The sequence below is a fragment of the Macaca mulatta genome, chromosome 11 (genome assembly GCF_049350105.2).
Source record: "Macaca mulatta isolate MMU2019108-1 chromosome 11, T2T-MMU8v2.0, whole genome shotgun sequence".
NCBI classification, from domain to species: Eukaryota; Metazoa; Chordata; class Mammalia; order Primates; family Cercopithecidae; genus Macaca; species Macaca mulatta.
This window is the reverse complement of record NC_133416.1, coordinates 76790395-76813928: the sequence shown is the minus strand read 5'-3', so window position 1 is coordinate 76813928 and position 23534 is coordinate 76790395. Positions and strand designations below refer to the sequence as shown.

The window sequence follows — 23534 nt, the reverse complement described above, 5'->3', positions numbered from 1 at the left end:
AAACTGATTTTACTCCACTGTATCCTATTTCAGACTTTTCCAGCTATGGTTTGTAACTCATTATGGGATTCTTAAATCAGGTTAATGGCTTGTAACCAGCATTTTTAGTGGAATGGAATGGAGAAGAATAGAATAGAATAGAATAGAATAGAATAGAATAGAATAGAATAGAATAGAATAGCAGAAAGCACATCATGCGCATACGGCAGGGCTAATAACTGTTTCCTGAACAACATATATCTTACTGTGGTTCATGGTAAACAAACAAACAAACAAAAAACCTGGTTGGCATCCTGCCCTGCATGATGTTGTTGCGATGTGATTTCATTCCTCTCTCAATCTCATTTTGCTCCCCCCTTGATTTTCCCAATTGACAGGGATTTCTAAACCTCTTCCATTGAATGGAAAGGACAGCTGTAACTGAAGTTGGTGGCTTCATTCCATTCATTTGGAAAACACAGAGATAAAAACAAGCCAGGCACGTTGCACTCTTCCTGAAAAAGTGTCATCCCTTGGAGAAGGGCTCAGATGCTGAATGCACAACTTTCTCTTTCAGAAAGAACTGGCATCAAACCCATTCTGCCTTCAAGTTTTGAGATGCAGAGCTTTTAGTTCCTCTGCTAATAGAGCCTCATATGAATACTCTGCTTGAAAGGCAAAAGACATCTGCCTCAACTTCAATCAAGGAAAAATAGACCAACTGTACAGCAGGCAGAATTTATGATGACTGGAATTTTGTCTATCAATGGATGTAATTAATCCTTTGGCTTGAGGGCAATAAAATTTTGTCTTAAAGTAGCAGATCCTGCTCCATCAAACCACAACTCAACAGAGAGTAAATGCAAACATGTATCTATATTGAGAGATAGATTTTACTCTGATTAGAAAGACGAAGGAGGGTTTTGGGGATAAACAATAAGAAATTGCTGAGCAGAGCTGAGCCAGCCAGAAGGAAAAGCGATAGCAAGAGAAACTGTAGGCAGATGCAACGGCAGGATAAAATAGCTATGCCAGGGGTGTGATGGGGCCTGAGGAGAGCATGGCATGGAGACAGACACGTGCAGGGAACCAAGTGGTGGGAGGACAAGCCCACTGAGAGTGTTGCTGAACTGTAGCAGATCAGTAACTATCATTAGCATAGCCTCAGCAATGGCAATAATGATCATATTCTGAAAAAAAAATTGGTCTCTGCTTAAAATGGCTTGAAGTCCTGATAAGGGTGACATTCTGTTTCATAACAAATACTTTTGGAATGGACTTGACCAACAATCTAGAGATTTTCTTTCAGTTGACCAACTTTGATTTCCAAAGGTGTTACTTTTGTGAACCCCAAAATCTGAGACAGGTCTCGGTGAGTTTAGAAAGTTTATTTTGCCAAGGTTGAGGATGTGTACCCATGACACAGCCTCAGGTGGTCCTGATGACATGTGCCCAAAGTAGTCAGAACAGTTTGGTTTCATACATCGTAGGAAGACATAAGACATCGATCAACATATGTGAGATAAACATTGGTTCAGTCTGGAAAAGCAGGGGACAACTCAAAGTGGGGAGGGGGCTTCCAGGTCATAGGTAGATAAAAGACAAATGGTTGCATTCTTCTGGGTTTCTGATTAGCCTCTCAAAAGGAGGCAATCAGATATGCATTTATCTCAGTGAGCAGAGCAATGACTTTAATAGAATGGGAGGCAGGTCGTAAGCAGTTCCCAACTTGACTTTTCCCTTTAGCTTAGTGATTCTGGGGACCCAAGATATTTTCCTTTCACACTTTGGATAAATATGATATGTGACCCTGCAAGGAATAACGAAAATTATTCTGCTTATATATTCTTAGAGGATACATTAATGTCTCAGTGATTGTCATTCATCTTTCACAGCACCTAGCAAAATACTCAAAAAAGTTGTGCTAAAAACAAAATCACCAGCTCTTCTTGCTCTACTTGTCCTCTTTCAATCTCTTGCTTTAGTGTTTGTACCAAATAAACCCTCACTCTGCATATTTGCCTTCTGCATAGAAGCTAAGAAAGGACTTGCTAGCACAATTTGATCCATACTTCTGAATAAAAAATAACCAGAGATAAAGTTATTCTTTGGTCAAATGATAGAATGAAGCCAGTATATAAACGGGATCATTTTTGAAAATTGCACTCTAGGTCTCAAGAATATCACTGTTAGACAATTGATATGGGATATGTGAGAACAGGCTACACAGCAAGTCTTTAAGCATAAAGCCAAGACAGATCAAGTTTATTAACTTCATCCAATGAGATTTAACTGGCCAGGCATAGTGGCACATGGCTGTAATCCCAGCACTTTGGGAGGCCAAGGCAGGCAGATCACTTGAGCCCAGGAAGTTCAAGACCTGCCTAGGCAACATGGTGAAACCCAGTCTCTACAAAAATACAAACTTAGCCAGGCATAGTGGCGTGTGCCTGTAGACCCAGCTACTCAGGAGGCAGAGGTGGAAGAACTGCTTGAGCTCAGGAGGCTGAGGCTGCAGTGAGCCAAAGATCACACCACTGCACTCCAGTCTGGATCACAGAGTGAGACTCTGTCCCATAAAAAATTGAAAAAAATTGAAAAAAAAAAAAAAGATTTAATCATGCTCTTCAATTCTTTAAAAAGCAAAAACAGATTTTTTAGATCGTGCAACAACTCTGAGATGCACTGAGAAACAAGAAGAGAATTACCAAGCTCATTTTTATTTTATACTTCCAGGGAGAGTACCATTCTCCAGGCATGCAGAGAACCCTTCTAAGCTAGTATAAACAACCCGAGTGTTATCTAAAACTAGTCTCCTATTGGCAAATATTGGCTTTGTAGTTGTTACTTTGTTTATTTCAAATCCTGAATAAACAGAACCTTCAGTTAGTGGGACAGTGATTTTCAAACACCACTGTATGTCAGAATTTTCTGCACAGCTTGGAAAACATGCAACTGCCTAGACCCAATTCTATTAAATCACCCAGGAAGATTTAAAAGAATGCTGATGCCTGGCCTCATCCTAGATTAATTGAATCAGAATCTCTAACAATATAAGACCTAGCCATTGGTTTTTTGTTTTGTTTTGTTTTGTTTTTGTTTTTTTTTTTGAGACTCCGTCTCATAAAAACTCTGTCGCCAGGCTGCAGTGCAATGGCACAATCTTGGCTCACTGCAACCTCCACCTCCAGGATTCAAGCAATTCTCCTGCCTCAGCCTCCCAAGCAGCTAGGATTACAGGTCCCTGCCACTATGCCTGGCTTATTTTTATATTTTTAGTAGAGAGTGGGTTTCACCATGTTGGTCAGGCTGGTCTCGAACTCCTGACCTCAGGTGATCCACCCGCCTCAGCCTCCCAAAGTGCTGGGAATATAGGCGTGAGCCACCATGCCCGGCTGCCATTGATATTTTCTAAAAGTACCCCTATGAGATTCTAAGGTGCAGACCTGGGTTGAGAACTCCTGCCCTACTGAGCCTGATTTAGTAGTCAGGGTCAGGGTCCAGCCCTCTCCATATTTAATAGATATCACAAGTGATTCAGGTCTATGGCCTTTGGATCTTATTCTTAAAAACAATGGCTTAGGTCACGTCAAAGATCTAGATAACGCCAAAGCTCTATAAATTGATGACTCTCAAAATGGGCATACCTCATTCCTCCTTTGACTTTTTTTTTTTTTTTTTTTTTTTTTTTTTTTTTTACTGTAACACTATCTCTTAAATAAAATTTGGCCTGCATCATAAGGAGGGAGGATTATATATTTATTTATTTATTTATTTATTTATTTATTTATTTATTTATTTATTTGAGATAAAGTCTTGCTATGTTGCCCAGGCTGATCACAAACTCCTGGCCTAAGTAATCCTCCTGCCTGGGCCTCCCAAAGTGCTGGGATTATAGGCATGAGCCACTGCACCTGGCAAAAGGACAGGTTACCTTAAATAGGACAACCAGATTTGTTAACTGATTACAGATGGTTAAAGATAGAAAAATGTGTTATATTAGGGCAAAAGTTGATTTTCGTCTGAATGTAGTATCAGAATTCCATAAGCAAATGATTGCATTTCTGAGGGAAAAAACCCAAAAATTAATATCTAATAAAAACCAGTTTTATAAATAAGTTTTAATTCAGAAAACAATATTTATATTAAATCATAATTAACATTTAAAAGCTACTTAAAGATCCAAGGGGGTAGATAACAGGAGAGTCATTACAGCATTATATTTAGTAACAAAAAAATCAAAAACAACTTAAATGTCTTAAATGTCTATTCAAAAAGGAACTAGCTAAATATTATATACGATTAACAGTGTTAATATATAGAGAGCAGCCATTAAAAGGAATGCTGCTGCTCTCTATATATTAATTTTTTAAATCTTCAAGATATACCTGAAAAATAGAAGCAAATGGCAGACACATATGAAGTATAAAATCTTTTGTGTTTTTAAAAATAGGCCTGTATGAAAATCCATGAGATTTCTCTGGAAAGATACACAATAAACGGATCATCGTGATTTCCTCCAGGGAGGGAAATTTTGTGACTGGGAAAAGGAGACTTTCCCCACTAGCAGTCCTTTGGCCCTTTGGGATTTTTGTGCCATTTGAATTATTCAATCTAAATTTCTAAAAAGAAAAGATCGGTCAGGTGGCAGCTCACGCCTGTAATCCCAGCACTTTGGGAGGCCGAGGTGGGTGGATCACCAGGTCAGGAGATTAAGACCATCCTGGCTAACACAATGAAACCCCGTCTCTACTAAAAATACAAAAAATTAGCCAGGCGTGGTGGCGGGCGCCTGTAGTCCCAGCTACTCGAGAGGCTGAGGCAGGAGAATGGCGTGAACCCGGGAGGCAGAGCTTGCAGTGAGCCAAGATCGCCACTGCACCCCAGCCTGGGTGACAGAGCGAGACTCCGTCTCAAAAAAAAAAAAAACAAAAAAAAAGATCAAGTGTAAACTGCAAGTTTTAAAGTGCATCTTGTTGCAAACAAACCCTGGTATATAGTAGGCATTCAATAAATGTTTATTAAATAAATCTGTTACCTTATTCCTCTTCTATTATTCAGTCATTCAATCTCCTCTTCCCTTGGTGTTTGGGGGAGGGAGGAGGAGGCAGAGGATAACTAAAGTTTCACATAATATGCCTTAGTGCTTTGTGGGTGCTAAGTGTGTGCTAAGCATTATGTTAAATAACATCTTGACACATGTTCATCATCTCAGGTAATTCTACAACATCCTTGTGAAGCAAATATTATCTCTCTTTTACAGATGAGAAAGTTGAGGCTCAGAGAGGTCACTGCAAGCCCAAGCAAATTGCATTTTATACACACACACACACACACGTACGCATACACACATGCACACACACACACACACAAAGAAACCCTTTTTTGGGGGGCGGGGAGACAGTCTCACTCTATCACCCAGGCTGGAGTGCAGTGGCAGGACCTCAGCTCACTGCAACCTCCGCTTCCCGGGTTCACGCGATTTTCATGCCTGAGCCTCCCCAGTAGCTGAGATTACAGGTGTGCATCACCATGCCCGGCTAATATTTGTATTTTTAGTAGAGACAAGGTTTCACCATGTTGGCCAGGCTGGTGTTGAACTCCTGACCTCAAGCGATCCACCCACCTCGGCCTCCCAAAGTGCTGGGATTACAGGCGTGAGCCACTGCACCCAGCCACAAATAAACAATTTTAAAGTATGTGCAAAATGCTATGGGGACAATGAAGATGAATATACTCTTTGCCCTTCAAAAGGGTCATAGTAAGGGAAACATTTATGTGTAATATTACTGTGATGCAAGCCAAGAGCGAGTACCATGTGGGAACTTCAAAGGGAAGAGATCCCCCAGGAAAGAGAAAGAAGGACTCAAGGAAGGCTTCAGAGAGGAGAACGTGATTAAGCAGGACTTGGAAAGGAGAGATCAGGAGAAAAGTCATGTGAATCACGTGTTCGGCACTATGCCAAGTGCTTTGTATACATTCTCATATCGTATTATTTTAATCATAACAATTCTAAGTATTATGGTTCCCAACTTTAGATGCCTAAACCAAAACCTAGAGAAGAAATTTCCCCAAATGTTCTAGTTCACATGTAATGTCTCCTTACCTCCTGATGGCCTCCTCTATCAGGGATTTTATATAACTTGTGGGTGTGCATGTATATGTATGCCTGTGTGTACAGCACACACACACACATTCCTTAACTCTAATATAAGTATAAACTACTTGAGACAGGAAATTTTATTTCATATTTCTTTAATATCCCCTCATTATATGCTTACATATAGATGCTGAAATGTGGTAACATGTTAGTGTCAAACAGTCTGTATACCTACCCATTTTTATTTTTTTGTAAAGGTTTTATGACAGCAGATGAAAGGAAATTATTCAACCACCTCAAGTCTCCTCATCTGAAATACTGGGTTCCATTCATCTGGTTTGGAAACCTTGCAACTAAAGCCCGGAATGAAGGTAGAATCAGAGACAGTGTTGATCTGCAATCATTGATGACTGTAAGTATATCATAAATCACAAGGAAAAGGTGCTAATTAGAGACCAAGGGGGATCTGGATATAGCACATTAGACCAGGAAGAGTCAGCTTTGTTCAGTCCTGGTTCCGGAGGAACTGGAAAGATTGGAGCAGTGTCAGACCCCTCAACGTGTAGGACAGAGGTGGTACACAGTTAAACTCGACTTGCTTGGAAATGGTTCCTTGGAAGCTGCATTTTAAACAGAATCATGCTTTGTAATAGGCTCTGTAAGAAAGTATTCCTTGATTGATTAGCCAAGGGTCGCCAACGGCTCGGAAAGCTATGGTGCCCCTATAGTATATTTGCCATCCCTGGCTCCAGGATTCTAGAAAAAAATCTGGAGGAGAAATAAACCTCCCCAGCCAAATATTTCCCCAAAATTGGAATATCGCGACTTAAGCCAACCTTTCAGATACTCTAGTAAGTAAAATAGTATTTTCACTAAACAAAATAACCCCCCCAGAAAAAATTTTTATGTAAGGGCTGGATATATTGGTGCCATGACAATCCCCTCCCTGGATTAGGCTAACGGGAGTGAATTGTTTAAAAATAGCACCCAAATTAATGTGAACTCTTTTGCCTAGTCTTACATAATAACTTGTGTACAATAGATGAGAAAATCAAAGAATCCTGTCCTTCCTGCTTCAGAGATAGATTTTCTATCAATATGAGTGTTATAGTCTCCATTTGGGGGAGTAATTATATCTCTTTTCTAAGATCTACAGTAAGCATGTTTTAAAATGAGAGAAACAAAAAAAAAATTGCTTCCAGATTACCTACCAAAATCGATAAAAATTACTTATTTAAAATATTAGCAATTTCCTTCTCACCATGGCTTTGGGCCAATATACACGTTGGAAATTATGGGTTCAATAGAATGTGGGGGGGGGGGATATTTCTATGAAGGCCTTTTTTTTTTGGAAATAGTCTCAGTCTGTTGTCCAGGCTATATGCAGCACAGTGGTGCAATCATGGCTCACTGCAGCCTTGACCTCTTATATGCAAGTGATTCTCCCACCCCAGCCTCTGGAGTAACTGGGACAACAGGCACGTGACACCAAGCCTAGCTAATTTATCTACTTTTTCTAGAAACAACGTGTTTCTGTGTTGCCCAGGCTTATCTCAAACTCCTGGGCTCAAGCAATCCTCCTGCCTCGGCCTCCCAAAGTGCTGGGATTATAGGCATGAGCCACCATACCTGGCCATGACTTATTTTAATATTTTTTTAAATGTCCAAATGTACTCATCAATGAACTCATTGTTCCAATGATGTTCATTGATTGATTGTCATTTTTAGAACTTTCCTTTTGGAGTATCCTTGGGAACCAGTTTACTAGTCTTATAGTCAGTCCTGTAAAAGACATGCTCACATTCTGAATCCCAGTAAGTGCTTATTACCACACCTGTCATCTTAGTAAATCATGCTTGATCTGTTTCTGGCTTAGGAAATGAATCGATACCGCTCTTGGTGCAGCCTCTTATTCGGTTATGACTGGGTTGGGATTCCGCTGGTTTACACCCAGGTAAGAAATACTTTGCATGGAATTCTTTATTTCTACTTGTCCACCTTGGCACTGTAGCTTTGCTGTGGGAGGCCAGCACCGTCCCCTCACTCCGGTCTCTCTCTGTTCCAGGTTGTTACTCTTGCTGTCTATACCTTCTTCTTTGCGTGCCTGATTGGACGCCAGTTTTTGGATCCCACCAAAGGCTACGCAGGGCATGACTTGGATCTTTACATTCCAATCTTCACCCTCCTACAGTTCTTCTTCTATGCAGGATGGCTCAAGGTAGCCAATGGTCTCAGGGCCCCACTTTGTAATCTGTTATGTTCCAGACTCTCCACACTGATCCTTTACTGAGTCTTTAGCAAATCATTCACGAGTGAGTCAAAGGTAGATCTAACATGTAATAGCTCAGCAATATTATTACTTTTCTGCCAGGGATTCAAGTGGCAGGGATATACTCAGTACTGTCTGAAGCAGTTCATTTGTGCAAAGAGATTAGAATAACACTCTTTTATGGTTATTGATTCTCTTTTACGTCTCTGTGTTTTCCCATTAGGATTACAATAATGTAACTAAAGTAATAAGTGTACCTGCATTGATATTGTGTACCACAATAAGCAACTAGGCAGAGTAAAAGAGTCAACAAGAAGCCTTATAAATCAGACTTAGCCATTAATATTGCAGTAGAATCTTGGTTCTGCTCAACTCTATAAATAGTTATTGCAGTTCCCTGAAATTCTGCTAGCTGTCCCACAACATTAAATGTACCCCATTTTCTTTTTTTTTTTTTTTTTCCCTAAGACAGAGTCTTGCTCTGTTGCCCAGGCTGGAGTGCAGTGATGCAATCTAGGCTCACTATAACCTCCGCCTCCCGGGTTGAAGCAATTCTCCTACCTCAGCCTCCCAAGTAGCTGGGATTACAGGTGTGAGCCACCGTGCCCAGTCTAAATGTACCCCATTTTCAAAACCAGAACCGAGACTCAGAATTCCTCAGAATCAGAACCAGAAACACCAGAAATAATGACAACATCTGGTTTGCCAGGGAATTAAACAGGTTCAGGAGGTGAGAACGGCTTGCCTAACTATCTGTGTAGAATTTTCCTTGTTTCCCCTCCCTTCATCACCACCTCCTCAAATGTATGTGTGTAAATATCAGAGACCCGATTCTTCCATCACCTCTGTAAACTTCCAAATGGGAAGTATGTGATAGAAAAAAATCAATGACAATGGCTTCATTAAACTCATTGAAAGGCAATGATGGTATGAAGATGATATTCATAAAGTAGAATTTTCAAATGTTTGGCCTTCCAAAGAGCCATACGTTGTCGTGACCTGTTGAGGCCTTCAGGTTGCAGTGAAATTTTCCCTGCAGAAGTCTTTCATTTCATTGGTTTGAATCTTAACCAAAAAAAATAATATGTTGACATTTCCAATTATACTCCAAAGAGTAAAGGCATGTCCCTTACAAATGGCAAAAGCATTTTTAATCAGATTACCATGATTCTTAATTATTTCTACCTGCATAGGAGCAAGAACGCAGAAGAGACTAATGACTTTCATTTTCCATTAGAGGAAAAAATAGAGTTTAGCTTTATAAAGACAAAATCACCGCAGTGGCCCAAATACTCAATCATTCTCAGAAAGTAATTTTCTTCCTTTCCCGAGTTGCGCCAAGCTTTTTATTCTTTGTTTTGTGTCCATGTAAGGTGCTTGACCACCTGTAAAGAGCAAATAATGGTTCCTTCCTTCTGACATGCTTTCTAAAATATTTACATCCTTTTCCTTTATAAACTGTTTTAAAGTCCAGCGCGGTGGCTCATGCCTGTAACCCCAGCACTTTGAGAGACGGAGGTAGGAGGATTGCTCAGGAGTTCAAGACCAGCCTGGGCAACATGGCGAAACCCCATCTCTCCAAAAACAAAAAACAAAAAACAAAAAATTAGCAGGCATGGTGGCGCATGCCTGCAGTCCCAGCTACCGAGAAGGCTGAGGTGAAAGGGTCGCTTGAGCCTAGGAGGCCGAGGGTGCAGTGAGCCATGTTCACACCACTGCACTCCAGCCTGGGTAACAGAGCAAAACCCTGTCTAAAATAAAATAAAATAAATCTTAAAAGAAAAAATATTAAAAGGCACAATCTTAGCTCCATTAAAGGATAGGCAAACCTGCTGGGTGTGGTGGCATATGCCTATAATCCCAGCACTTTGGGAGGCTGAGGCAGGAAAATCGCTTGACCATGGGAGGCAGAGGTTGCGAGCCGAAATCACACCATTGCTCTCCAGCCTGGGCAACAAGAGCGAAACTCCATCTCAGAAAGAAAGATAGGCAAACCTAAACACCAATGGGTTGTGCCTCCATTTCTAAACAGCTGTTCTATCTCAATGATTAGGATATTTATAAATCTTTTCAAAGTACAGAAAAGCCATCTTAACCTTATGAATAGTATATCATTCAGTTACTTGCTGGAAATGCAGCCCTAAGTGGAATAAAAGATATATTTTGAGATTGTCAATTCAGAAACATACATGCCATTTTGTCAGTTTAATGTAGACTATGATAATATATGCAGGACTGATTGCATAAAAATGAAAATCTGGATAGAATAAAAAAAGGTTTCAGGACTCAACCCTTAATTAATCTAAGTAAATCTCCAGGCAAGAAAGGGCAGATAGCCCTACGAAACTGGTGACAAGAACAACATAGATATCACTGTGAGGCTTACTGATTCAGGACACAGACCTGCCTAAGGAAAGGTACTTAAAATAAGAGCCACATATTAAAATCCCCTGGGAGCTTTACCCAACACTGATGCCTGGGCTCAGCCTGGTTAAATTGGAATCTCTGCGGAAGGGACCCAGGCATCAGTTGGGTTTTTTTAAGAGCTCCTCAGGTGAGTTTAATGTGCAGCCAAGGTTGAAAAAAACTGCTCTAAGTATTAATACGTTGACTTAAATCCTAAAAGTAGGTAGATTTTCTACTGAATAGTTTCAGAATCTAGAATATTGAGACTCTAAAAACTAATCACCTGGTACCTTTATTTTACACATTTAAAATGTTTTTCCATCTAGACTCAATGTAAAATCTCCCTCTCTCCCAACTCTCTCCCTCTCTCCCTCTCTCTCTCACACACACACACAGGCATGCGCATATGTCCAGATAATAAAAACCAAGTGAAAATTTTCAACAAGGAAGATGATAGATAAGTTGTATTTGACACATAAACCTCTCATCAAGAAGGCTATTCAATTCAGGAACATGATAAGAATATTTAATATTGATCAAATATTCAAAGATATGCGACAATAGTTACCTAACATTTTCCCGGCAGGAAAACTAACTTACTGGATAAGGGTAAATCCTTTAGTGTAAAACTAAGTAAGCCTCAATTTCCAGCTTTAGGACTTACTAGCTCTCTGACTCATTTACTTAGCAGTTACATTCAATAACTGTGAAAGCTGGGCCAGGCACAAGTGGCTCATGCCTGTAATCTCAACACTTTGGGAGGTCGAGGAGGGCAGAACACCTGAGCTCAGGGGTTAAAGACCAGCCTGGCCAACATGGTGAAACCCCATCTCTACTGAAAAAATCCAAAAAAAATTAGCTGGATGTGATGGTGCTCACCTGTAGTCCCAGCTACTCAGAGGACTGAGGCAGGAGAATTGCTTGAACCTGGGAGGCAGAGTTTGCAGTGAGCCGCGATTATGCCACTGCACTCCAGCCTGGGCAACAGGGCGAGACACTGTCTAAAAAAATAAAAATAAAAATAAATTGTGAAAGCCTCTTATATTATTTTCTTTCATTGTGATTTAAGTCTTTCTTTGCTGTTTAACCTTCTCCCTGTGTACATTTTGCCTTATTATCTGGACCCTGTAAATTCCCTGAAAGCACAGCCTGTGTACCCTTCAGGGTGCCTTGCAAATAGTTGGTTCTCCTTCACTGTTCACTCATTTGATTTGGCTCCTAAATCAGAAATGGCTTCCCCTGATAGGGCCTGCATTGTCACCAGTTGGATGGACAGATCCATTTGGAGAGCATACCTACAAAGGTGCATCATTCATGGTTTGACAATCATGTCTTGCTTGCTAATAAATATCTGGGTAGAACAATCTACTCCCCTCTACTCTTCATATTATGAAAGTCACAAAAGGAAGCAGAGAGGAAAATAGGAATCATCTCCAGATTCTATTCTTAGTTTTCACGGGTATCATGATGGATTTATTTTATGTTCAACTACAGGTAGCAGAGCAGCTTATCAACCCTTTTGGAGAAGATGATGATGATTTCGAAACTAACTGGTGCATTGACAGAAATTTGCAGGTTAGAGGAATTTTCTTTCTCTTTCAAATATTAATAATAAGTCACTTGTGATATTTCAAATCTAAGCAGATTTTAAATGCACGCCTCTTGGCTTCAGAGCTTTAGCCACAAATGAAAGAGGCTTGGCTGTGCACTATGCTGTCTCAGGTCCTTTTGGAAGCTTATACATCCGGGATTTCAGCTCCAGTGAAATGTAGTTCCTTTTAAGTAGAATTTCAAGCCAATTTTCTTTGTAAGCCTCTCTATTAGCTTTTTCTAGCCTCTTTCATCTCAGCATAGAGCAGTATTTTAAATTGTTCTTTGGTTTGTTTTCTATTGCCAACCAGAGAGGTTAATAGTGACTTAAAATGGCATCCAGACACAATCTGGTGGGAGTTCCCAAAGTCGTATCACATCAATCCCAGCAGTCAGAGAGCCACCGGTTGGACACTGGGAGCCTGGGCCATGCCAGCCTGTGTCTCAAATCTGCATGAAATGCACTAAATGGGCCCCAGGGCCCTTACCCTGAAGCACTATTCCAGAGAGCTTTTCATGAAGAATCAGCATGAAGGAATTTTCCTTTTAGGCAAGACTCTCCCTAGACCATTCTCTTCCCTGTGAACTACAGATGAGTGAAGGCCTTCATCTTGTTCATTTGTTTCAAGCCCTTAGTTGGCAGTTAAGTAAGTCCAAACATCTCACAGCAGATCCCAATGTCAGTCTCTTAGGGAGGACACATAATGCCGAGGTCACTCACTTTGTCAAAATCGGAATCCCAGAGGATTAATAATGTATTCATGTATCCCTTTGTCAAAGCCAAGAGGAGAGAGCACCATAGCACCAAGCAGTATAGACTTCTTGATATGTTTTTCCAAACAAAGAAATGAACAAGAAACCAGGGCATATAAGAAGTGATGCCAAGTAAAAATGTGTTTACAGGGTTAACAGAATGAAAACTGGAATCTTCACCTTCCTGTAATATTTGGGGTTAAGTGGGTGCTGTCAGGTAAAACAACCGCATAATTGTGAGCACAGAATAAAAAGATGGCTCCCCTCCCTCCAGCTAAGAGGCAGCTCCTCTCTGGGGTGTGTGGTTTGATCCCAGAGTGTGGGAGGCTTGAAGCCCCACTTATCCTCATTGCAAAGTACTCTTGAGCAGTAAACGACAGATACAACTCTCTGTGGCAGCTGTGGTCATGGCAAATACGAACTATAGACATTGGTATATTCACTCACTTAGACTGTGTCCTAGCCCACTCTAACTCTCATCTGCCCACAAAAACTTCTCTTTTTTATTTAATTTACATCTGAGTTATTCTAACAATATAACAATGATTTTAGGTCTCTCTTTTAGCTGTGGACGAAATGCACATGAGCTTACCCAAGATGAAGAAGGACATTTATTGGGATGATTCTGCTGCTCGTCCACCATACACACTGGCAGCTGCTGACTACTGCATACCCTCATTTCTGGGGTCAACAGTCCAGATGGGGTAAGTACATTTTTTTTAAATCTCCAATATTTTCCAGCCTGAGCAATATAGTGAGACCTTATCTCTACAAAAAAAAAAAAAAAAAAAAAAAAAAAAAAAAGAAGAAGAAGAAAAGAAAAGAAAAGAAATAAAATAATTTAAAGTAGCCAACTGTGATGGCACCTGTAGTCCTAGCTACTTGGAGAGGCTGCAGTCGGAGGATTGCTCGAGCCCAGGGGTTCAAGGCTTTAGTGAGCTGTGATTGTGCCATTGCATTCTAGCCTGGGTGACAAAGTGAAACCCTGTCTCAAGAAAAATAATTAATTAATGAAAATTAAAATAAATATCTCCAATATTTAGGAAGTGAGCAGATAGATCACTGTTCTAATCTTTTTACCTTTTTTTGGCATTTTTTTCTACCTGGGCTTAGTATGTACGTCAGTCTCTGTTCAGTGGTTTTAACACAGCAATCACCCCTATGTATAATGAGCTTTAAAGTTGAGGCCTGAAGTAAATCAGGCACAGTTCTATATTTCATTAAGTCTGAGCATGTATTTGATATTGCAGAAGTGTGTGAATGTGGGAGAATTTTATTTGCTGAAGGCAGATGCCACAGTTTCCACGTAAGTTAAAGAGAAAAGCACAGACTAATTCAGAAAGTAAGAAACTCTCCACTCAAAAACAAAACAAACAAAAAACTGTAGCAAAAGGGGAAACTTCTGTGGAATTTTTCTTATAACTCTTGGCAAGACTGTGGCTCATAGTTCCCTGAGGCATGCTCTAAGCGGATTTATGCAGTGGGTTCGTGTCCCGTGGTTGCTGCCTGTGACCCTTCTTTCCCTCCTCCCCGAAGTGGCCTGCCCTCCTCCTTCCACTCGCAGGAGATCTCACTTCAACCCTGTTCCCTTTGCTGAATGTCTCCTAATCCCCATCAGTGATGGTTTGTGGCACTTCTCTTCCAAAGGGGCCCCTGAGGCTGAAAACCTTTCAAGACCCAAAGAAAAGGAAGACTGAAAGTGGAATTTCAGTAGTTCTGGAAAGTAATGAGAAAGATTTAGGAGCCAGGAGATTTGCCTTGTTGCCCACAAAGCACATCTTAGAGAAGGTTGCCTACTCCAGGCTAGATTTGCTTCTGCTTCTAGCTAGCCTTCTAAGACCAGACCCACCCACCCAGGGCTCCTTCCAGGCCAGAGAGCTCATCCCAGCCCTCAGTGTATTCCCAGTTTCCATGGATAGGAATCTCTTGTTGTATGCATGTCTCAGCCTTCATGATACCTTCTGCCGGGGCAGAGCTTCATGGATATCCAGCAATCTTCTCAATTTTCAGAATTAATAAGAGCTGTTTTTCCGTGAGTTTGATTTTAGATAATTAAATATGCTTTATCCTTCTCCTCACTCCCACCATTGATTAATGCAAAGTACTTGAAGATTTAACTTGAAAAGAAAAGAGACCAGCAATGCTTATAGAATCAGGGCATCATTGTGATGACTCTATTTAGACTGCAAATGCTCCGCAGGCTCTATTTCTAATGTCCATTGAGTTGTTCTTACCCCGTGGTTAAGATGATTATTTGAAGGTCTCAAAATTTTTATCCTGATCTACTTACTCATCCTAATCATCACAATTCTGCAGATTACCATATACATGTTCATGTTCTTTAGAAAATATTAAAACACAATGTTTCTCCTGTTTCTAAATACAGAAACAGAATTAGGGATTGACAAGATCTCAGAGAAAATTTCTTCCCCAGAAGATTATTGGGAAGATTCCATGAGATTGTAAACATTAAAATGCTTTAGGTAAAACTATAGAGCATGATGATTATTATCACCTAGTCAAGTCTTATTTGTGGATGTCAAACTGAAGCAGAGAAAGATTAAATCACTTTAAGCTATTTTTCATATTAAACTCACCCTGGAAATTTAGGACAGAAAATAAAACAACTGAGAGAAAACCAGGAGGTACAATATTTAAAACTGCAGCAAAAAATTATCAGTTGTCAGACAGAAGTCCTCCAACTAAAATGGCCTATTTGCCAGCAGGATGGAGAGAAGAACAGACAAAGGCCAGAATCTATGGGGAGAGGGTTTTGTGAGAGGTTTAACTGGATCTGCTAGAACCAATTGATCAAAGAAACTATTAGGCAAAAGCTCACTTGATCTTGATTTTCTGTAGAAATGAGGACCATTAAAGTGGACCACAATCCAGGAAAATTTACTGCAGGAAAACAGGCGATCAGAAGCCCTGAGTTGATAGAAATGGCGCCCTTTGGATTTATTAATGTCTATTTTTCCTATGATTGTCGTATTAGAAAAAATGTTTCTGTTGCCTATGACGAAAACCAAATTCAAGCTTTCTTAAGCAAAAGGAGGTTTATAGTGTCACACCCAGAGACGAGCCTAGCTTTGGGTGTCACTAGATCCAGAGGCTCAGAGAATGTCACCAGGACTCACCATTGCCCCATGACTCTCAGGTCTGCTTTTCTCTCCACTGGCTCAGATTTCAGGCAGTCTCTCTCATCCTGAGGGCAAAATGGCAAAATGGCAAGCTCCAGGCTTACAGCTTACCGTCTCAGCTAACCTGTGGAAAGGGCACATCTCTTTTCCAACTCTTGAAACTGAAGTGCTGGATTTGCTATGACTGACTGGGCTTGGTTCACATATCCATTCCTGGGCTAATTACTATCAACAGAGGGACAATATTTTGACTATTCATGGCTGGTTTATAGGTCCATCTTTGAACCAAGGGTTACAGTCAGCCCCATCCAACCATATGGAGTATGTGATATCTCAAGAAAAAGCAAGATGCTATTATCAGGAGAAGAGTGAATGGTTTTGCTGAGCTGGCAAAAACAGTAGATGTTCTCTAAAATCATCGAAGATAATTCCCTAAGCAATGAATGGTTCCTTCACCAAATACAAGGTCAATGTCAAATGAGCCACCTGACTGAGGCTCAGGGCAAGGGGAAGGTAAAAGTTAAGAATTGCTCTAGCACCGGTGGTTTTGTTGGTGCTGACTGAGCCAATGAGCTCTTTGCATGAGAGTGAAGACCACATATCAAGATGCTGTAGACACAAGCATTCCATTTTATAAAAGTGCCTGCTGCTTGATGACCATATCAAATCCTTTCCTGGATGAGATTTTTTAAAATTTTCTTATTCTCTTTGAGGTGTATGTTCCCAGCATATTGAATTCAGAAATCAAATTGTCCTTACCTTTTCATATCAATGTTTTTGGTTTGTAGCCACAATTCCCATAATAACCCGGATATTCTAAAATCAAAGCAATGCCCTTCAAGAACAGAGCAAAAGTACTCCTCTCCAAGGGCCACCTGCAGGATCACCCGCCTCCCAGCCAGCACACTCAACAGCGCTGTTCACGTTCAGCACACTGTTCATTTCCACTTCAGAAGGAAACTCCTCGGAGACAATGTCTTCATTCTCTAAATTAAGGAACATGTTCAAAACATGGCCCTATTTTCTGCATATTTACTAAATAGATATAACTCAAATAAATCAATTTTCCTTCTTTCTATCTTAAGTACAAATTTAAAATGTATTTTCCCTTGGACCCTCACATACAGAATGTGCTCATTTATTTATTCAGGTACATTTTTTTCAGGGCCTACTATGAGGTAGGTTCTATGCCAGATGCTAGAGGTAGTCAAAAAAAGAAAAGAAAAAAAAACACCTCCTAAGTTCACAGATGTAAGGCCAAGAAAAGTGACACTACAATGTGGTAAATGCTACAGTGGAGAAATGCTAAGCCTTATGGGAACACACACAATGAAGACACACTTCACTCAGCCTAGTGAAGCAGAGAAAGCCGCTTGGAGTCAGGGACTCTAATATGCATCTTTAAGAGTGAGTTAGGAGGCGGTCATGGTGGCTCACAACTGTAATCTCAGCACTTTGGGAGGCCGAGACAGGTAGATCACCTGAGATCAGGAGTTCAAGACCAGCCTGATCAACATGGTGAAACCCAGTCTCTACTACAAATACAAAATTAGCTGAGCATGGTGGCACAACCTGTAATCCTAGCTACTCAGGAGGCTGAGGCAGGAGAATCGCTTGAACCCAGGAGGCAGAGGAGGTTGCAGTGAGCCGAGATTGCACCATTACACTCCAGCCTGGGCAACAAGAGCGAAGAGTAAAACTCCATTTCAAAAAAAAAAAAAAAAAAAGAATGAATTAGGAGCCAGTGAACAGATAGGATTGAGGGGATTCAGCAGAGGGCACATTTCAGGCCAATATGGACAAAGACAGAAAGGAATGATAAATAGTGTACTCAGAGTAACAATTTGATAGGCAAACCGGAAGAGCCAATAAATGAATCTGGAGAGGAGGCAAGGGCAGAAGATGGAGGGTTTTATAGGCCAGGTAAGGGTTTCAGCCGTTATTCAAAGCTATTAAATGACAGGGTCCCATTTTTGCTTTAGAGAGATTAGCCTGGCAACTGGCTGAAAGACGGATAGCTGAGGATAAGACCAGAGCCAGAGTGAGCAGGCTGTCGTCATTTAAACAGGAGACGATAAGGGCCTGAAACAGGTGTATCACAAGGGATGTAGACAGTAGAGGTGACGGAAGGGACAGATTCACGAAAGGAGAAGGAGTGAAGAATGGTAATAAACCAAAGATGAGAGAGAGTGTAAGGGCGAAAGCTGCTCTAAGGAAAAGATTATGAGCTGTCCCTTTTGCTTGTGTTGAATTTGAGATCTCTATGGGTAATTCACATGGAGATGGCCAGCAGGCAGGGAGTCCAGGGGCAAAGGATGCATTCTACTGGTATCAGTACGTAGAACCAAAGAGTGGGTGGGAAAGCTCAGAACAGTGTCAAGGAAGCAGAGCAGAATCCGAAGGGTAGAACACTATCACTGAAAGGGTGGTCAGAGGAAAAGGGTAGTCAGAGTAGAAATGGTCAATATAGATGCAGAGTAACCCAGAAAATGCCCTGCCAAGAGGCCAAAGGTACAAAGTTTCCAAATAAAGCCTGAAGAGCATGCCATAGGTTTTGTATGTTAGGGTCATCAGAGACTTAGGTGAGAGTGTGGGGTAGAAATTAAACTGTAGTAGGTTAGAAGTGATTTATAGGTAAGAAGATCAAATTGCCAGTGTAAGCTGTTTTCAAAAAATAATTTTATTGTAGAAAAGTTCAAACCGGGCCAGACACGATGGCCCACGCCTGTAGTCCCAGCACTTTGGGAGGCCACGGCAGGCAGATCACTTGAGGCCAGAAGTTCGACACCAGCCTGGCCAACATGGTGAAACCCCATCTCCACCAAAAATACAAAAATTAGCCAGCGTGGTGGCACACACCTGTAGTCCCAGCTATTTGGGAGGTTGAGGCAGGAGAATCGCTTGAACCCAGGAGCGGAAGGTTGCAGTGAGCCAAGATCCTGTCACTGCACTACAGTTTGGGTGACAGAGCGAGACCGTGTCTCAGAAAAAAAAAAAAAGAAGTTTAAGCAGTTCCAAAGGTAGAGAACAAGCTATGATAAAGCTCCATGTATCCATCACCCCTTCAATTATCAAGTTACGGCCAGTCTTGTTTCATTCCCCACCCACCTTTATCTTCCCTGCCATTTGATCATGGTAAAGCAAATAGATCATAATGCCATTTTCATACCTAAAAAACGAAAATAAAACAAACCCAAAACGCATGTAATTCCTCAATTCATTAAGTATCCATGGACTATTTTTTTGAGAAGTCTGAATTGACGGGGTAAATAAATCAGACCGTATTCACTAAGAGACAGGGATGCTGGTCTGTTTCCTCCCTCAATTCAGACTTCTAGGAATGGCTTTTTTGTTTTGTCTTGGGTAAGGCTAGTGGCGTATTTTTTACTTGCTTTGTTTTTTGTTTTGTTTCGTTTTGCAGGGGTTTTTTTGTTTGTGTTTTGTGTTTTGGTTTTTTTGGAGACAGAGTCTCTGTCACCCAGGCTGGAGTGCAGTGGCGTGATCTCAGCTCACTGTAACCTCCACCTCCTGGGTTCAAGCAATTCCCCTGCCTCAGCCTCCCAAGTAGCTGGGATTACAGGCATGCACCACCACACCCAGCTAATTTTTGTATTTTTAGTAGAGACGGGGTTTCACCATGTTGGCCAGGCTGGCCTTGAACTCCTGACCTCAGGTGATCTGCCTACCTTGGCCTCCTTAGAATTACCTTCACCACCTATACTGAATTTCACTCAGCTGCTGTACCTGGCCTTGTTTGGACAGAGCCATTAAGACTCCCTCTGGTGTTTACTGTAGTGCTGTCCACTGTGTAACTTAGAATCCCTTTTAGCAGAGGACCCACAGGAAGAAACGTATTTCAGACATTGGGGGGAAAAAAGGAAGCTTTGCCTCTTCTGGGCAAATCTTACACTATTTATCTTATAAACTTTATAATTTTATAATTAATGATGGTTTCCTTTTCATTTTGGCTGCTGGGAAGCTGACAATCAAATTTGTAGTCTACCTTTACTAAGTCTGTGGAATGGGATTATTTTGGAAGGTATTTCTAGATTCTGTGTCTTTTATGATTGTTTCTTATTCTACCTCTACTATATTGGCCTGATCTTATATATTATATATATTTATATAATGTAATATATAAATATAATATTTTATATGTCATATATACTACATACTATTATTGCATCGTATGTATTTCCATAAGGCCACATCAAACCCTTGGTAAGATGAAGCAAGATGTGATAAAGAAACAAATTAACAACTCTCCTTGTTTTGAAAAAGGAAGGAAAAAAGACAGGCTGAGGAAAAGGAGCCCACAGGAAGAGAGGAAAGACACAGGAGCAAGGGGGGATGACTGAGAAAGGTCCTAAAGAAGACATAGGGCCAACCCCGGGGGGTAGGGGAGGTCCCAGTGGCTGAGCTAGAGGGAAGCAGTTGAAGTTGGATACAGTAAGGGGAGAAGGGGAGTTGGTGCCTGTGCAGCCAGGGAAGCGGGAACCAATGTTCTTGCCTCATCTAGTCATCGTGTCTTAATCTAAAGGAAGCTTTAACAGAGCTCATCTTTCTCTGTCCAATCTTGGACCAAAGAGCTACTGTTTTAAAACTGCATTTTATAAGCTTTAACACCAAACTAGTGCTGAAGTTCCATCTCCTGATCTTTGCATGGGGCACATTAAAAATCACCTTTAAAATCAACACTCCGAATGAAAAAAGGCCAGTTAAAAATCTGAATGCAGTCCCCAAAATAGAAATGCTTTCATAAATATGCCAGTCTTGAGCATTTGCTAAATAATGATAATTATTGCATGGCCAGTAAGCTACAGTTAGTCATTTTATGAGTTAATAAGCAAGGAAAAAATATTTCTTGTGTGAATTCTTTTACCATTATCTCATGTGGGATCACTTCAGTTGAATCTGTTTTGTTTTTTCTTTTGTAATACTACGGAATCCTTTCTAATCTGCTGTAGCTTTGTTTTTGTTTTTGTTTGCTTTTTGCCTTTTGTATTTTTGAGACAGAGACTCCCTCTGTCATCCAGGATGGAGTGTACAGTGGTGCAATCACAGCTCACTGCAGCCTCGAACTCCTAGGCTCAAGCTGTCTTCCTGCCTCAGCCTCCTGTAGCTGGGACTACAGGTGCACACCACCATGCCTGGCTTTTTTTTTTTTTTTTTTTTGAGATGGAGTCTCGCTCTGTTGCCCAGGCTGGAGTGCAATGGCACAATCTAGGCTCACTGCAAGCTCTGCCTCCCGGGTTCACGCCATTCTCCTGCCTCAGCCTCCCGAGTAGCTGGGACTACAGGCGACCGCCACCTCACCTGGCTAATTTTTTGTATTTTAGTAGAGACAGGGTTTCACAGTATTAGCCAGGATGGTCTCAAGAGGCAAAGGTCTGGCTATGCCCATTCTGGTCTTGAACTCCTGGTCTCAAGAGATCCTACCACCTAGGCCTCCCAAAGTGTTGGGATTACTGGTGGGAGCCACTGTGCCAGCCTTGATCTGCTGTTTTAATTAAGGCATCTTTTCATTAGCTTAACTATGGAGATGCTATTAACCAAGATTGAGAAAACACCCACGAGTAGCCAAAAGAACATTGTCTGTAAGAGGCACAGTGAGAAAATATACCCAAACCCTAACGTAATAATGAGTTTTCCTGGGACAATAATAAACACATGCGTGATAAAAATAACTTTACCAAAAGAAACTTTAAATGCTTAAACTCAAGATTTTTAAAAACAAATGAACAAAAATCAAGGTCCAGAACTACCCTGTCACTACTGGCTTGAGGTAGAGGTAGAATGCCTGTCTTCACATTATATCATCATGAGTCACTTCAAAATTCTTACTATCTTTTAATTACTTGGGATTACCCATTAACACAAATTAAGACTCTGAGGAATGAAACACAGAAATTAAAGACTGAAGTCTCATAATGCCCTTTAGTCCTAACTTGAAAATCAAAACAGCCAACAGTAAAGAAGATAATCCCTTAAGGGCATTGGAAAAACCCTAACAAACTATCCATTCATAACAGCTAAAGGATTCGAAATTTTGGAGAAGAGAGGCTGTAACTGCTTATGAAATGGATCACTCAAGTGTGTCCAGAGTGCTTGCTCTGTCTTGCTAATCTAAAAGCATGCTCCAAGCTTGTAAACTTTAAACTGCTGACTGTAATCCCATTTAAAGAGCTTTGTTTTATTGGGCTTTTCTGCCATAATTCAAATAATTATGTCAAAATGTTCTCACATATATAATAATCTTTAAAAAAGGGGTCTATGAAGTCAATTAAGGATCCACTTAGTAAAGAGGAAAAATATTCAAAATTTTAAAGAACTCCTTCTGGCTAGGAGTTGAGGGATTTATTTAAGATGTATTTGGTGCTATGGAACTGTGTCAGAAATAGTCATTTCTACTTATCTATCTTTATTCTAAAAGTTCTAGGAATATGTAACAATAACATGATATTTGGTAATTATACAGACATGCAAATGTACTTAATGTACACAAAATATTTAGAATTATACAGTAGGTCAGAAGTATTTTTAGTGATATTAATTCAAATATACCAAAATACATATTTTAGTGAGCAAAGACTTTATTAAGGTGTGGTTAAATATACTTCTATGTTGATATTACTTAGTAATCCTCTTTAGTCAACTATATTCAAATATTTTAGCTTTACAAGAAAATACATAGTCTGATACATACTATTGCATGCTTATATTACAAACTACCAAAAATATCTCAAATTCTGAATTACTAACTTCAACAAAAGTGTATTCTGGGAACATTGACTTTTCACTTAATGTACCAGAAAGGAAGGACAAATGGAAACTTCCAAGGAGATGAATGTGCATTAAGTTTATAATTTTAGAACTACTCAGGGATTCTTTCATACCCTGATGTGGGGTCACTATGGGCAATCAGTTTTCATCTTTAAATGGTATCAGATGTGTACATGGCTTGATTTCCTTTTTTAACAAAATTCCTACAGAATAGAACACTATTGAAGAGGGAACTTTAAGTGAACCCCTACTTTTGGCCATAATTTCTTTTTGTGTCAGCCAGCAAGAGCCGAACATAACCAGGGTGGTAGGATGTAGCTAGATAAGCCTTGTGAAAGGCACAGGAGACCACTTCTTCAACCAGATTTGCTAAAGCCTTTGGTTCAATGATCAGATAGGCCAACACTGGGGTAGCAGTGGGGTCATCAGCTCTAAATGCAGCTTTCTGGGCTACCTTCTAGGATGCTCTAGAGCTTAGAACTGTCCACCTGAAAGAGAGTAGAGAGAGGCTGGG

The 23534-nt window shown here is 40.5% G+C and overlaps 1 protein-coding gene across 3 annotated transcripts in view; it reads left to right on the top strand.

The window, feature by feature from the left end:
• The window catches only part of BEST3 (bestrophin 3), a 47573-nt gene that overhangs the window by 14270 nt on the left and 9769 nt on the right, over positions 1-23534 (top strand). Inside the window, exons 5-9 of one of the 3 annotated variants that reach the window (XM_077954712.1) lie at positions 6337-6491; positions 7956-8033; positions 8145-8297; positions 12249-12329; positions 13650-13801. In XM_077954712.1, coding sequence (XP_077810838.1) covers positions 6337-6491; positions 7956-8033; positions 8145-8297; positions 12249-12329; positions 13650-13801 — 619 coding nt within the window. Of the gene's footprint in view, positions 1-556; positions 1916-6336; positions 6492-7955; positions 8034-8144; positions 8298-12248; positions 12330-13649; positions 13802-23534 lie in introns of those variants that run through there. The other 2 variants (XM_077954713.1, XM_077954714.1) reach the window with 2 other exon arrangements.